Below are 14637 nucleotides of genomic sequence, written 5' to 3'. Positions count from 1 at the left end.
GAACCGCGAGAGCCCAGGCGCCAAGGTGCAGGCAGGAGACCTTCTGGATTGGACTTTTTGTGCCTAATTGATTAAAGGGCTGAGCGGCTGCAGAAGGGAGCATCCCTCAGCTGCAAATTCCGTGTCACAGCACCTCCAACATCTTATTTTTGCCCCCTTTTCAAGATGTATTAATAAGCGTCACTGAAAACTTAATTTTTAAAAAATTTATTCTGGATTATTTTTGTCATGTGGATAAACAAGGTGTGACGTTAATATGGTTGCTGTTTTCAATCGGAACACTGAGCCGGCGGCCAGGTCTCCAGGCCTCCAGGCCTCAGCGCTATTGTTGGTGTGAGAGATGGCCAGCTGAGCTTTGTCGAGTAATCACTGGTTCTTGTGGGGTTTAGGCTTCTCCCCATTCTTTTTCCCTCCCAGATGACTCCAATTTCCTAGAAGGTGGACCCCAGGAGGACGGTCTCAGTCTCTACCCATCATTTTCTAGCTCGAAAATCTCAGGCCCAGAGCTCTGCTTGCTGCCCTCGCAGCCAGGCCGCTGAGCACGCAGAGCAGCGGCCACAGGGCGGCGGATGCAACACCGGGCAAATGAGGATGGAGGAGGGCTTCCTTCTTTCATTCGTGCAGTTTCTCCCAGTGGCTTTGGCCCCATCAAAAAAAGACCGTTTGCCCCAGGTTTCGTATCCTGCAGCAGGCACTGGCACACGCACAAGCACAAACCCCTCTTCCTTCCGTGCAGCCGACTCTGATTCCTCTCAGGGAGAGCTGCCTAGAACCATCAGCAAAATTCGCATCCCCAGCGTCCTGCTCCTCGAGGTCCACTGTGAACCTTGGGGTTTTCAGGTCCCCCGCGAGGACCCAGACAATCTAAGTGCCCAGCCTCCCCGCGCACCACCGCCGTTCTGTCTGCCTTTAAGGCACCCCGCCGCACACGCAGCTCAGGAACTCCTTCGTTACCCGGGTCAGGACAAACAGCCACCCTCTCCCCGAGCGCGCTACCAGCCTGGGTCCCCGGGGCCGGCGGGAGGCTCGGGTGTAAAGCTTCAAATCTAAATCCAGCCTGGGCCAGAGCTGCTCAGCTCGCCAGTAGTCTACTGGGGCTGGGTGAGGAGACCGGGATTGACTCGCAGCCCAAGGTGCTGGGCAGCCGCGTCTAGGGGGTTTAACCCGCCGGCACTTCGCAGCCCGCATGCAAAACTGTACCGGCCAGACCCAGGCCCTGGAACGGCGGAGCCATCTGTTAGTCCCCTCTGCAGCACCTTCGTCAAATCACAAGATTAGAAAAGGTGGCCTCCTGCTGCAGCTGGCCTGGCTCAACCATGTCCCGCTCATTAACTTGGGGGCTAATTAAAATTGAAGGCAAGGATGTGGTTAAGGCTTTCCTTGAAGACCGGGCAGCTCTCGCGCTTCCGCGCATCCGCCAGCTGGATGCCCGGCCGCCTCTCCCGCTCCTTGTCTGATTGAACCTCCATCCCTTCCTCATCACCGCGGCCCCTCCGCTTGGTCTTGAGACCCCGCCACGGCCGAGCCAGGAGAAAAGAGTTAATTATCAAATCCACGCGGCTCCGGTGGCAGGGGCAAAGCCGCTGCGGGAGGCTTAGGTCACCGCGGCGCGGCTGTGTGCGGCGGGTTCGGTTTACCCGGCTAACCCGAGGTCAGGATTATTCGGCACGATTCTGCCTTCGCCCTGGTCAGTGGAGAGGCCGCGGTGGCTTGGTTCAAGGTCACTGTCTAGCTTGTAGAAAGAGGTTCTGCCGCGTATGCAAATAAGGCAGGGCCGGGACCCCTGAAGGGAGGTGAGTGGGAACTGGGCTGGCGGTGGAGGGGAGATGAAAAGTGGCAAATGGGGAAAGCCTGCCCTCCCACCCCTCATTTCGCTTTAGTCTTGGGACAGGTTTTTGTCGGGTTCAGACAAGGCTGAGAGGTGGAGGCAGGGGGCTCAGTCTCCTCTTTCTTCGCTTCACTAGCTTCTCCAGGAGTCAGTGCCCTCCTGGCTCCCAGGCCTCTCTAGGGTGCCCAGGACTTAAGGAGAAGATTGGGAGACCACTTCCCCAGGTGTTGCCTTCCAGGGATCTGCAGCCTGGAGGCGAGGGGTTAGAGGAACGTTGGGTGAGCGGGCCCAATCAAGCTTTCAGGCTCACACAAGCGGCCTGGGGTCAGCAGTGTCCTTACCTCCTCCAATCTTTCTGGGGCTCCAATGGGCCCCCTCCCACCACAAGACCCCGGCCCCCCGTTTGCCATTCGGGAAATGGGGAAGGGGTTGGAAATTCCAAGTGGGAATATCTGATACGCCACCTCTCCACTTCTCACCAGAGCATCCCTAAATGGGCCATCTTCCTCCTTTTTCTCTGTGCTTTCGGCGCGCTAATAGTTAAATAGTTTCGCAGTTCTGACATTTTCCCCTTCTGCCAGCAGAGGATCTCCTCCGCCTAGTGAATTACTGAGTGTCAGGAAAGGTGTGGGGGCCAAGTCAAAAAAAAACACAAACCACTTTCACCAAAGGCCACACCCACAGCCGCCTGCAAAGTATCCGGGAGCCGGGGCGTTTGGTCTCCGAGGACCTCAATGCTCGTTATGGGGTGAGGACTACTCCTGTGGCTTCCGCCCCACAGCCAGAGGCTGGCTGTGACCATGGCCTCTGGCCAGGCCTAGCTTTGGGGAGGGGCTGAGATCTGCTTTGCCCAGATACACAACTGCTTCCCAAATCCAAGCCCCTAGTCCGGGGGAATTGGGGGGGGGGGGGGGAGGTGCGGCGGCGATTGGAATGGAGGCTACCCGCCCAGGAGGCTGGTTAGGGTGGGAGGATATGCTGCTAACCCCGGGGCTTGCTGGGCTGGGAGAACGGGGGTCCACTTACCTTTGGAGGCAGAAGAGGTTCAGAAGGATGCGGGGCAGGGGTTCTCAGCCTCTAGAAACCCTCTGGGTCCCCCCTCCCAAGGCCGCCCGCAGGCCAAGCGAAGGTATCTGAGGAGGGCGGGGCGGAGGAGGCGGAGGGAGCAGCCAGCGGTAGGCGCGCGGGAGCCGAGTTGGAGAGCATCTCTGGAGAGGCCGCCTTTTATGGGCGTTATTAGCGCCCCTGTCTAGACTGGAGACGACACCTCCTCTGTGTGTAAACAGAAGCGGCGGGCTCTGGCGGGAAGGGGGATGGCGCGTCAAGTGGGCCAGCAGCCCTCCCCTACTCTGGCCACCGGAAGATCAAGGCCTTTTCCACCCTCCCCGATTCCCTGTGCTCCCTGTGATGTCAAGGTCAGAAAGACCTAGTCACGGTCAAGGCTAAAAGAGGAAGAGCCTGGTTGGTTGCGAAAAGGCTCTGGCCCCCTCCTCCTCCCAGAAGCCTCTCGCTCCCCAGGGCCCCTCAATCCTCCACCAGCGCAGGTCTGGATAGACATGTGCCTGAACCAGCACTTGGAGTTTTTTGAGGGCTGGGCTCCCGACACCATCCAAGTTGGACTCAGGTGGATCCTAGGGTGGGGAGTTCTCTTTTGAACAGAGGGGGCTGCAGCAGGGTCCCCAGCTCCAATTCTCAGAGAGACGGAGAATGTCCCAGGGGCTGCCCCTGTCTTACACCCACAGTGGCCCGCTGACCCAGCTGCCTGTGAATCAGCCTCAGGAACAGATGGTGTGGAGACAGTCGTGGAGGGATCTCCTGAGAACTGCTGGCCTTGCTCCCTCAGGTGGGTTCCTGGCCATGAGACTAAAGGTGGGAAGGTCTTTTGGCCCCAGGTCTGGGGACTAAGATTTGGGTGGGGAAGGGTTTTTCCCCCAAGCTCAGGAAAGGATCTAACTGAGCCACCCTGGCAGCCTGGTAGAGTGACCTCTAGATGGAGAGTGTTACGAGGCTCCGTCCCAGACAGGTCCCCCAGTCCTGGCCTGGGGGGCAGCATGGCGAGTGGAGAGTGCCACTGCATTATGAGAGATAACAGGAGTGGCAGTCCCAGAGGAGAAGGGCCGTGTTTCCAGGGGAAGCCTCTGTGGGCACAGCCCTTCAGACCTCTTCTATCCCCTGCAGCCCCCTATCCACCACAGCCTCACTCTCACACAAACACTGGGAGGCAGGCCTTGGAAAGACAGGCTTTTTACAGATATAAATAAAGAAGAAAAAGCACACTCTACCCCCTGAGATGAGTGACGGCTGACAACACTCTTACTTAAACACTTTCACACACACAGACTGGAAAAACTGAGGAAATTCTCCACTGGTCAAAGACTCCACACATGCACACACGCATGTGCATACCCACACACACACCCTCGCAGGAATATCTCACAGAATCCTCAGTGAGAAGGCCAGCTCCTAGAGGAAGACAAGATAAGGACCAACACAATCAGGGAAAGAATCATAGGTTTTCCCAACTTTGTCTCCCCAGAGCACACACTCACACAACCCCTGTCCCACACGGGGGTTTCCATTCTCATGCTTGCTGACTCTCATGGAAGAGGCATCTCCAAAGTCGGTCCAGGCATGATGCCTCTCTGAAAGCCCTCCAGGCATATTTAATCCGGTTCATTAGAGGGTCCTAAACACCCTGGTACACCAGGGCTCACAGGGACTCAGAGGGACTACAGTCCTTGCCTGGGTTACTCGTGCCCCAGTGCAGCCCCAACAAGCCTGCACAAGCTTTCTTCTCTTTTCCATCGCCCCCTTCTGGAGCCATAGGATGGGTCCCTCCGTGTGGGAAGACTCACTCATTTGGTTATGTGTGGGTTTGCCTGCAGAAGTGGACGGATCCCTTGGAGAACTTGAGACTTCTCTTTCCCCACTGAGTCTCCAACTTCTACTGTGTCTACAGCCATGTCATGGGACTACCCAATGCACCCTCAGGTCAGGAGGGGTGGGGGTCCATATCCAGGGATCCCCGGGCCTCTTTTCTACCCAAATACGCGTTTCATCTTCAACTCTTTCCATCTCAGGAAAGACTCGAGTTGTGGAGAGAGGTTAGGGTGGTGGGTGGGGGGAGAAAGGGGAGATGGGGATTAAGAATGAGCCTTATTCCTGAGAGATTCACCTATTCCCTCCTAAATCCCACTGCCCACCGTGTGACTCTTTGGTAGTTAACCCAGAACTGAAATGGAGCAGAACAGGACGGCAGCCACCTCAGCAGCAGAGCCTCCACAGAGGGTGAATTCTGCAGGCTCTTTGTCTCTCAGACTCTGTGTGTGTGTGTGTGTGTGTGTGTGTGTGTGTGTTTCACTCCCAGAAACATTTATTTAAATAAAACTTTCAGAACTTCAGCCATCGGGCAAAGAGAGATTGGAGAGCTCTGATTTCCAACCTAGTGCCTCCAGTCTTTCTGTGTCTCAGGAGAGGAAAAATATTATATATAAATAAAAATTGCTGCAGTAAAGATTTTATCGGAGATAACATTGTTTTAGACTATATTGCTTTTTAAAAGTCTCTTAACCTGACAACTTAACGATCTCATTAACTCCACCAGATAGGGAGATAGGCACAGACGGAAGCGATGAGAAAACAAATCAGGGGCAGAGTCTACATGGCTCTTGCTTGCCTGGAAGATGGGTTCCCGGGAATGCTGGAGAATGAAAGTGGGATTGGCTTCATGAACTGGGGCCAACGGTCCCCAGCAGCCCAATTTCTCTGTGTAGGTTGATGGAGAAGAAAAGAGTACAGCCTGGGATGGTAAGCTTGCAGCTGCTCCCCAGCATGGGAGCCTGTGCGGACCCCTCCCTGGGCCCAGCCCTGAACTGGCTGGAGAGACTTGGGACCCTCTGGGGGCAGTAGGGCCCCAGGAGCCTAAGGTTAGTTCCCCACTGCTGCTGCTGCCACCACCACTGCCACCACCACACCACCATATCACCACCACATCCAGCTCCCAGGCGGAATGCTGCCTTCTGAGCACTCAGATCCAGATCTGAGCCCCAAATATTAACTGAAGGGAACAGCAATGTATTTTTCTCACTCACCTGCTCCTAGGCCTTTCCAGTCACTGATTACATCCTTCTCTCCCCAACATACACTCATCTATTTTGGGCATCAGGATGGGAAGGAGTTTTCTCTTGTCTAGATAGTATCAACAACCCAAACACCACTTTAAAAAACTTAAGTGGAGCAAAATATTAGTTTGGGGTCTACCCAGCTGGGGGCGTTATTTATATTCTTCAACCAGGCTATTCTGGCTGAATCAGGGCATCAGACTTCCCTGAAGAGCCAGAGGGCAGAAGGGACATCAGAAGGAAACTGAACAAGAAAATCAAGGCAAAAAAAAAAAAAAGACTTTATTTTAAAAACAGATTTATGAGATTTTTTCTTTTTGCATTCAGTACATTGTCATTCAGACATCACAATACTATATACAGATACACAACATTTTTAAAAAGCCTATTTCTGATGAACATTTCAAAAGAACACTGTTTTGTAATGCGCCTGTGAGAGGGGAGAAGGTGAGCCCACCTGCCCCAGCACCAAGTGGGCCTCGGAGGAAGTGGTAGGCAGCACCTACATGAGCTGGCTAATTGGGGGCGGTTCTGTTGGCCTCCTGGAGGAAAACTGCTTTCCTCTGGACATTCAGTAAAAGCTAAAAGCGAGAGCTTGAGGTCTCTCTCCTTCACTATTGCCGCCACGGAGAAGCGCCTGGAGAGAGACTCTGGGGGTGTCCCACTCTCCATCCCGTTGAAGAGAAGTTTGTCTTCTTAGAAAAAAGTTCTGCTTCTGTACCTGGCCTGATCTCCAACCTTACTGCAGACAGAGAGAGAGAGAGAGACAGAGACAGACAGACAGACGGGGGGGGGGGGGGGGAGTGCATCCTCCTTGGATTTCCACATGTTGACTTAGAGAGCAGGACAGAGGAGGCAGTGGGGGCAAAGACGGCTCCCAAGAAATTTAGTTTCTTCGTTAAGTGGTGGGGGGTAGATGGCTCCTGGGCCAATTCCAGCTTTTGTTGAAACAGATAGGAAAAAAAGAAGACCTTTGCGCTGTCTGTACTCCAGTCACGATGCCAGATCCCTAATAATTATCATTAATATTAATGCAACTTTTAAAATATGCACAGAAAATCTTAACTGGGAAATTTTGCCTAACAAAGGAGTGCGGGAGGGAAAGGAAACAGGAGGAGGAACTGGAAGGAAAGTCTGAGCTCGCCAGGTCCTGCGCTGAGGCCGCACCCTCAGGAGGGTCGTCAACCTGCCTGGGCAAAGGAAGAGGCAAGTATGGGGTCATCTGGGGTTCCCCAACCCTGCTTCGGTCGGAATGACTGGGCTCTTCGTTGCCACTCGGCTTCCTGGCAAGGTGAGGGGTGACGGCGAGGGGGAGTGGAGGCCGGCAGCCTTCCTCCCGCGCAGCCCACCCGGACCCATTTCCAAAGTCCTTGAGGCCGGGTAGGTCCCATCTGCATGGGAGCCGGAGTGAAGATGCGGTGGGGAGTAGGGGAGGCAGAGCGCGCTCTCGGATCCTCTCTGCCTCCCGGCGGCTGCGCGGTTCCTTTCTCTTGTTAACATTAAATATTCGTCTGCACCGGCGAAGCGTCCTTCAGTGGGTTCGGTTATGGTACAAAGCGGCAACATAAATAGACGGGGCGGGTGGCCGGGTAAGCGGTCAGGTGGAGTGGAGATGGGGAGCTTTCGATTTGCTGACCACCTTCTTCTCTTTGACCCGCCGGTTCTGGAACCAGATGGTGACCTGGCGCTCCGAGAGGTTCGTGGTGGCCGAGATGCGCCGGCGCTTCTCTTTGGTGATGAACTTGCTGGCCGCGTACTCCTTCTCTAGCTCCTTCAGCTGCACCTTGGTGTAGGGCACGCGTTTCTTGCGCCCGCGCCGGTAGCTGCTCACCTCGGGCTGGAGGGGAACCACGTCTAGGGGAAGAGAAAAGGCAAGACGGGAGCAAGTGAGTCGAGTGGCTGGACCCTGGACTGGGCTGGCGGGCCCGAGGCTACGCGGCTGCCGCGGAGGCGCCAGGTTCCGGCAGAGTCTCAAAGGCGGCGGGCCGGATAGGCCCCAAGTCTCTCGCACCTCTGTTATTAACGAGGCCACGGCTAAGGTGAGGCCATGGTGTATTGCCTCTGGCGCAGACTTTGAAGGAGGGGGGCGCCAAAACTCAGGAATTAAGATAAATAATATTTTAATGCAACTTAAAAAAAATCAAAATGAGTGCAAAAAAGCCACGATGAACAAAATATCAAAAACTTAAATAAAGATGAACGATGGGACCAGTATTACTGATTTTTCCTTTTGCGCAGGCTCCCATACGGCTCTGCCCAGCACTCGTTATTAGAATTCTTGTACCCTTAGAAGGGTCCCTCCAAATTTCACTCTGGTCTGTGGGCCTGCAGGATTGCAGGCATTCGGGGAAAATCCCTCCTTCCTGCCGCTGGATCATTTGGGCAACCATCAGCTTTACTTTGTCCCCATTATCAGAGGAAGCTGTTCTGTTGTATGTTTGAGGGAGGGGATGGCAGGCAGGGAGACAGCTTTGGTGGGTGCAGACCACCAAGTGGGGCTTCATGCCTTTGGTGACCCGCTCTGCACTAGGAATCTGAGGCATGCACCAACAGAAAGAAGAAAAGGGTCCAGGTGAAGCCAGCCTGCTTGGGAGCCAATCACTCTAGGAGTCCGATGTTGTGAGCCGCTTAACTACATCCAAGATGGGAGGTCCTGGCCCTGAGATACAGACAATTGGTCCCTGGAAGTAGAGGGTCCGTGCCCCAGGGTCTGCCGAGAGAAGTCACCAGAAGAGCCCTTCCTGGGTTAAAACCAGCTGTACACATAAGCCTTCTATAAAAAGAACTCGATACCCACCCCTGGCTCCCACAAATGTTCACTCACCAAAACAGAGCAAATTCTGCTCCAGGATCCTCTCCTCTCCATTCCTCCAAGGCTGAAGGAAACTGTCCCCATTCCATGCAGGAACCCTAATCCTAAACCCTTAAAATACCTTGTCATCCCCACCACCACTAGTTCCATTTCTTTACACTCTGAGAATGTCACAGGAACTAAAAACAATATATTTCACTTATGTCCCCCTTTCTACTCCATCCTCACCTCTGTCAATAAAAAGCTCATTGCAATGCTTTCAAGTGGGAGTGGGGGACAGGGAAGATCATCTGAATAATGATTCATCTCTCAATTTTTTAAATGTAACTGCTCGACTTTTTCAGGCAGAAGCCAATGAGGAGGACTGAATATTTGGGGTTTCCTGTTCGCGCTTACTGTCCTTTGGAAGTGTAGACACAGTGAGGAATGAAGACACAAAGCTTGTCCTGAAATGCTTGTTCTCATGCCACCATCATAAAACCTTCCATACACCCATCCCCATGAGTCTGCTCTCTCCCAGGGTCCCTTGCCCACACAGGGTGGGGAGACATGGGCACAACCAAGTGCGGAGGGAAATAATGTGTTCGGGAGCAACATGGGAGAGACAGGATTCCAAAAGCTTGGTTTGGCTGTCTTCATGAGGACAATTTCTCGGCAAAATTGTTGCATTTGTCACTTTTCTCTGCCTATGTAGGAGTAGGCCAAGGTTTTTAAAAATCTGAAAAACAAAACAACTTCACTTTACATAGCAGATCCTTTAGGTTAAAAAGGATTTGTTTGTACAAGATAATTTTTTTTTAATCTTTCAGTTCTCGAATTTGTTTTATTCTTAAAGATGTAACTAGGGGGGCCGGCCCCATGGCTGAATGGTTAAGTTCGCGTGCTCCGCTTCGGTGGCCCAGGGTTTCACCAGTTCGAATCCTGGACGCGGACATGACACCGCTCATCAGGCCACGCTGGGGCGGCGTCCCACATGCCACAGCTGGAGGGACTCACAACTAAAAATACACAGCTATGTACGGGGGGGCCTTGGGAGAAAAAGGAAAAATAAAATCTTGTTAAAAAAAAAAAAGATTTAACTAGGATTTGGGAAATTGATGATTCTGGCACAAGAGTGAAACAGAGAGGGGGTTTTTTGGATACTGTGAGACTTTTTTTTTTTTAATGCTCAGAACATTTTTTCAGGCTTATTTTAGTAAACTGACTTCACAAGACGAGGAATCGGAGGCTCAGAATGGGTAAAATAACTTAAGCAACACAGCCACATTTTAAACCTAGATTTTCTGACTCAACATAAAGACACAGTAAGTTCTAAAATGGAAATAGGCCACCTGGTACAATCCAGCTTTAAAATCTCTCCTTTCTCCTGGAGAGTAGGATGCGATAAAATTAGGTTTTGGTTCCTGAATCAACCAGACAATTGTCCCTGATTTTTTACCTCATTTTCTGGAAATGCTCACAATCATCTACCCAAGTTTGTGTCCCCTAGACCCCAAGTCTAAATTTCCAATGAGGTTTAATCAACACAACCCTAAAAAATTGGTTTAAAAAAAAGATAACTGGTCTAAACTGGTAATTTTTCTCTATAGGATGCCACGGATTGATTTGGCCAAGTTTTTCATGGATCAGACCAAACTGTTGGTTGCTTCAGCCTCCTGAGGAAATGCCTTTAGTCTCGCCTTTTTAAAGAAGATCCCTTTCATTGTCTGCTGTCTCGTCTGGAAAGGAAGTGGGATCTACTGATGTGGAAACATCTGGAAGCATAGACCATGAGTTGTGTCTATACCCCTTAAAATAAGTAAGGGACTTGGCTATTAATTTTACAGTCAGCCCTTCCCTAATTTCCCTCCCACACACGCACACACACACCGGCGTGCACACACACAAAAACCACTTCATACCTGGGAACCTAGTAGACACCTTTGAGGAGCGGATACACGTCAGATGAATGCTCCACCATAGCTTTCTCCTGGGGTTCTGTGTACAGGTTCCTACTACCCACTTGCTCTTGACCACCTACTGCCACAACAAGGCGCTGGGCCCTGAAGAGGACCTCAGCCAGCTAGAAATTCTAGTTGCTCTTCTCGAAAACAATCCAAAGGCTTGTTACTAGGGAATTCCAGTTTGGCCCAAAGAATCTACTATTTCTTTCTCTCTATTGCTCTTTCCTCCAATCCTATCTGTCTCTGTCTGTCTATCTCTGTTTCTCTCTGTCTCTCCCTGTCTCTACACCCCTCTACGGTCTCTCTGATTCTCTCTTGGAATTTCTGCCTCTCTCTGTCAAAAAAAAATGTGTCTACATTCACCATAGGAAGAAAAAAAAAACAAAACAGAGCAACAAACCAAGGGTCTGTATAATTAGGGGAAGGAAGAAGCCACAACACACCTTGGTCCTAATTATCTGGATCTTTCTGAACAACTGCCTCCATCTCTCACACCAGCCCAGACTACCACAGATGAGGTTTCTCAGAGCCAGAGGCACTGAAGAGAGACAGTGGTGTTTATGCCTAGATGCTGCTGAACAAACCACAATTGCATAGACAGAGTTATCTGGAAATCTCACTGCTTCTAAAAGATCTCAGTGTGGGTAGAAAGATGAAGGCTGTCTGAAGATAATTTCTTCTGCCTTTTGCCTGGACCTCTGCACTCACTGAGATAGAGCAGCCCGATTCTATTTCCACGCCAGGAGTGTGTGAGCACATAGCTGCTGAGATACACTGGATTTATATCCATTTCCATGCTGTAATTTGCAAATGTATTAAATCTCTGTTGGACTGTACTTTTTTTTATTTCAAAGGTATTTTTCTCTAGGAGGCTATGATCAAAAAGTGTTTATTTTTAGCTAGTTTTTTTCTGGAAATCTTTAAGATGTTTATTTTGCTCAAAGATCTTGCTGAGCTTCTCGCCAGCCAATCTCTCCCCCCCACCTACTCCACATGCATCCACACCGATGCCAGAGTAGCTCCCTGTCTTCCTTTTTTCACACTAAAACCGTTGCCCATTGCTCTAGACCTGTGCCCTTGCCCACAGTGGGCCTGGTGAGCATCTGCCCCCCTGCTCTTCGGCCCCTTGGCATGGCCTATCAGGCTCCCTCTGCTCCCGGAATTCCTGCTGGTCCCACATCTCCTAAGGAGCTTTCCATTTGGCTGAGATCGAGAATCAAAGGGCCATCTCTCTACAGTACATTATTGTATACCTACATGTGAATTGCCTATCTTCTAGAAATGTAGTATTATATGTTTCATATTAGTTAGTTAATAAGAGAAATAATATTATATAAAAATATGAAAGCCAGAAGAATAGGTAATGCATGATGCCAAGCACTAAAATTCTATCATCCTTAAGTCTTCCGTCAGTCAGAAATGGGGTGCCTAGTGTGGATCCCACCCTGGTATTCAGTTGTGTTATAGGAAGTAATCTCAGAATGATCACAAGAATGGTATTTGCTACACCTTCTAACATCATTCAGTGATTTTTCTCCATCCTCCCTTGTCCCAATCCCGGATGCAGAGGAATTTCAGGCCCATCCTTAGGAGGTCTTCAGGCCTGTACTTCCCAATGAACACGTCCTTGGGCCCTCATGTAGAGCTCGGGGACCCTCTGGGCAGTATAGGGAGACATCTATGGCTGCTCTGGGCCCCCCAGGATCCCTGTAGGCAACAGAAGGGAGCCAGTCAGCCCTCTCCCACTGAGCTGTGCTTTCAGTCAGAGCAGACTCAAGCTCCACATTCGCTAGACCCAGAATCCTGATTTCTCAGCACAGTGATGAATCCAAAGCTTCTGGTGGGGTTTTGAGAAACCAGGGGCTGGTCTTCCCCCACCCTGGAGAGTGGCAGGTTGCAGGGTCCCCTCCTGTTCAAAGATAGCCTCAACTGGAGAGGGAGCAGGAATCAGTGAATTCCGCCCCCATACACAGCCGGATCACACCAAGGGGTCCCCAGCCTGGGCCTGGACCCCAGATCCCTCCAGAACAGGTCTTCCTCCCCTTGCCTCTCACCCTCACTCCCCTTTTTCTGTGTCAGGCACAGATAATTGCCCCCCCCCACACACACACACACATTTGGGGAATTTGGCAGTGGAAACATCCTTAGTCTTTGAGCTCAGTATACCAGAGGCAAAGACAATTTTATATCCCAGGAGAGGGGTGCAAACTCCCTTCCTTCCACACCCTCTGGAGAGACTTTAGTTCTAATAATCAGGAAATTTGTCGCCGAATTTTTAAAATAAACCAAGGAAAGAAACATCCTACATTTCTGTAGACGCCGCCAAATTAGATCTCTATTTTTTTAAAAAAACTGTTTAGTGACTCAACTTTGGAAATCCAGGCAAAGAAAATGTTTAGGGGTTCTTATTTTTCCCTCTAGTTATTCTGTGGGTTGAGGGTTTCGTCCTGGTGGTTGTGGATTCCAAGGCACCCGAGGCCCACCCCACCCCCACTCCTGGCCGGAAGCGGGCTTCGGGGGGCCAAGCGCCGCGCGGGACATTGGAGCCGCTGGAGGAGGAGGAGGCGAGCTCCAAGCCGGCGGCCCCCGGCGTTCGGGCGCCTGTGATTGCTTCATTTTCGGCCGGCAGCTCCGGGGAACGTGTCGGAGCAGATTTCTTCCCCGGCGCATTCCTCAGCGCAGCTCGCCCGGCCGGCTCCATCGGCAGCCCAGCAGAGCCGGCGCGCCGGGGCCAGACGGCGGGGGTGGCTGGGGCGCGGAGCCCCGGGGCAGGCAGGGCGGGGAGGGGTCCCCGGCGGCGGCGGCGGCGGCGGCGGCGGCGCTCGGTCTCTTCCTTACCTGGAAAGGGAGACTTCCAGAGGTGGGCGGACTGCGACTGCTCCTTGGAGCAGTACACCTGACTGTCCCAGCCGTTGGAGAGAGCCCAGTGCTGGTAGCCTTCGACGGGGATGAGCGCGTCGTGACGCGGCTCTGGGTGCCCGCTGATCCCAGGCACCACCGACACGTCCAGGTAGCCGGGCATCGCCTGGTAGGAGCTGGCGAAGCTGGGATAGAAGGCAAACTCCTTGGCCCTGGAAGACAGGTCGTCACCCGGCAGGGCGCCAGACGGCTCCGGGTACTTATCGCCGGGGTGGTAGGCGCAAGGCTTTTGCTGCAGGTTCACGTTGTGCGACAGGCGGCAGCCGTAATAGCTGCCACCGAACGGATAGCCATAGCCCAGGGTGGCGCTGGACGAGGTGGGGGGAGCCGGCGGCGGGGCGCACTGGCGTGCTGCCTCCGGGGTTGGGATGTCCGTGTAGACGGAGCCTTGAGGGGCGCCCAGGGGAGCCGGCGGGCGGCCCAGCACGGGGTGCGGAAGCAGGTCGCGGCAGTGGCTGGCCGGGCAGCTGCTGCCCAGCCCGTCCATGCTCTGGGCTTTGCCGGGGCTCGCTCCGCTGCAGCCGCCCCCAGCTGCGCCCGCGCCGCCGCCTCCCCCGCCGCCGCCGCCGCCGCCGCCGCCGCTGCCGCTCTCCGCCGCGCTGTCCTCATAGACGTACATAAGGCTCTCCGGCCAGCGCGGATGCAGGAGCAGCGAAGTCGTCATGACATGATCTGCTGGAGCTTTTTAAAAACTCCACTTGCCACAGGCAGCGAGCTAGGGAGACACCTCGATCCCTTCTCCCCTCCCCATCCCTCCTCACTCCTCCCCTCCTCACTCCTCCCCTCCTCATCGCTCCCCTCCCCTTCTCCTCCTGATTCTTCCACCTCCCTCCCCATCTCCCCTCTACGCATGCGGGACACTTCATTAAGAAATCCGCCAGCTCCCGCCCTCCTCCCCACGGCACCCCTCTGGCGCCCACGTGACACCGCCCGCCCGCACGTGATGCCCAGGCCAGGTCTCGGGTGTTCCCACCCCTCAAGGTGGGGCGGGGCGAAAGGGAAGAGGTCTCTGCT

General features: G+C 53.2%; 1 protein-coding gene and 1 long non-coding RNA gene across 2 annotated transcripts; one reads left to right on the top strand and one right to left on the bottom strand.

Moving 5' to 3' along the window:
* The first annotated feature begins 2505 nt into the window (after positions 1-2505).
* LOC123279898 (uncharacterized) lies at positions 2506-4833 on the top strand. The gene is made up of 3 exons (XR_011496985.1): positions 2506-2576; positions 3571-3671; positions 4714-4833. It is a non-coding gene; the product is annotated as an uncharacterized lncRNA (long non-coding RNA).
* Positions 4834-6207: 1374 nt separating this feature from the next.
* On the bottom strand, positions 6208-14398 carry HOXC13 (homeobox C13). The gene is made up of 2 exons (XM_014836324.3): positions 13543-14398; positions 6208-7803 (listed from the first exon to the last, which is right to left on the bottom strand). Exons 1-2 carry the CDS (start codon positions 14285-14287, stop codon positions 7547-7549), a joined length of 1002 nt encoding a protein of 333 aa, XP_014691810.3. The 5' UTR covers positions 14288-14398; the 3' UTR covers positions 6208-7546.
* Positions 14399-14637: the final 239 nt, after the last annotated feature.

The sequence above is a fragment of the Equus asinus genome, chromosome 22, assembly GCF_041296235.1.
Source record: "Equus asinus isolate D_3611 breed Donkey chromosome 22, EquAss-T2T_v2, whole genome shotgun sequence".
Taxonomy (NCBI): Eukaryota; Metazoa; Chordata; class Mammalia; order Perissodactyla; family Equidae; genus Equus; species Equus asinus.
This window is presented reverse-complemented; position numbering and strand designations above follow the sequence as displayed.

What these genes read in the sequence shown, in the direction of transcription:
- HOXC13 (XM_014836324.3), bottom strand. Translation starts at nt 14,287, where the DNA reads ATGACGACTTCGCTGCTCCTGCATCCGCGCTGGCCGGAGAGCCTTATG. An exon ending in CTGGAAGTCTCCCTTTCCAG is followed by an intron (nt 7,804 to 13,542) that starts GTAAGGAAGAGA and finishes CTCTTCCCCTAG; the next exon opens with ACGTGGTTCCCCTCCAGCCC.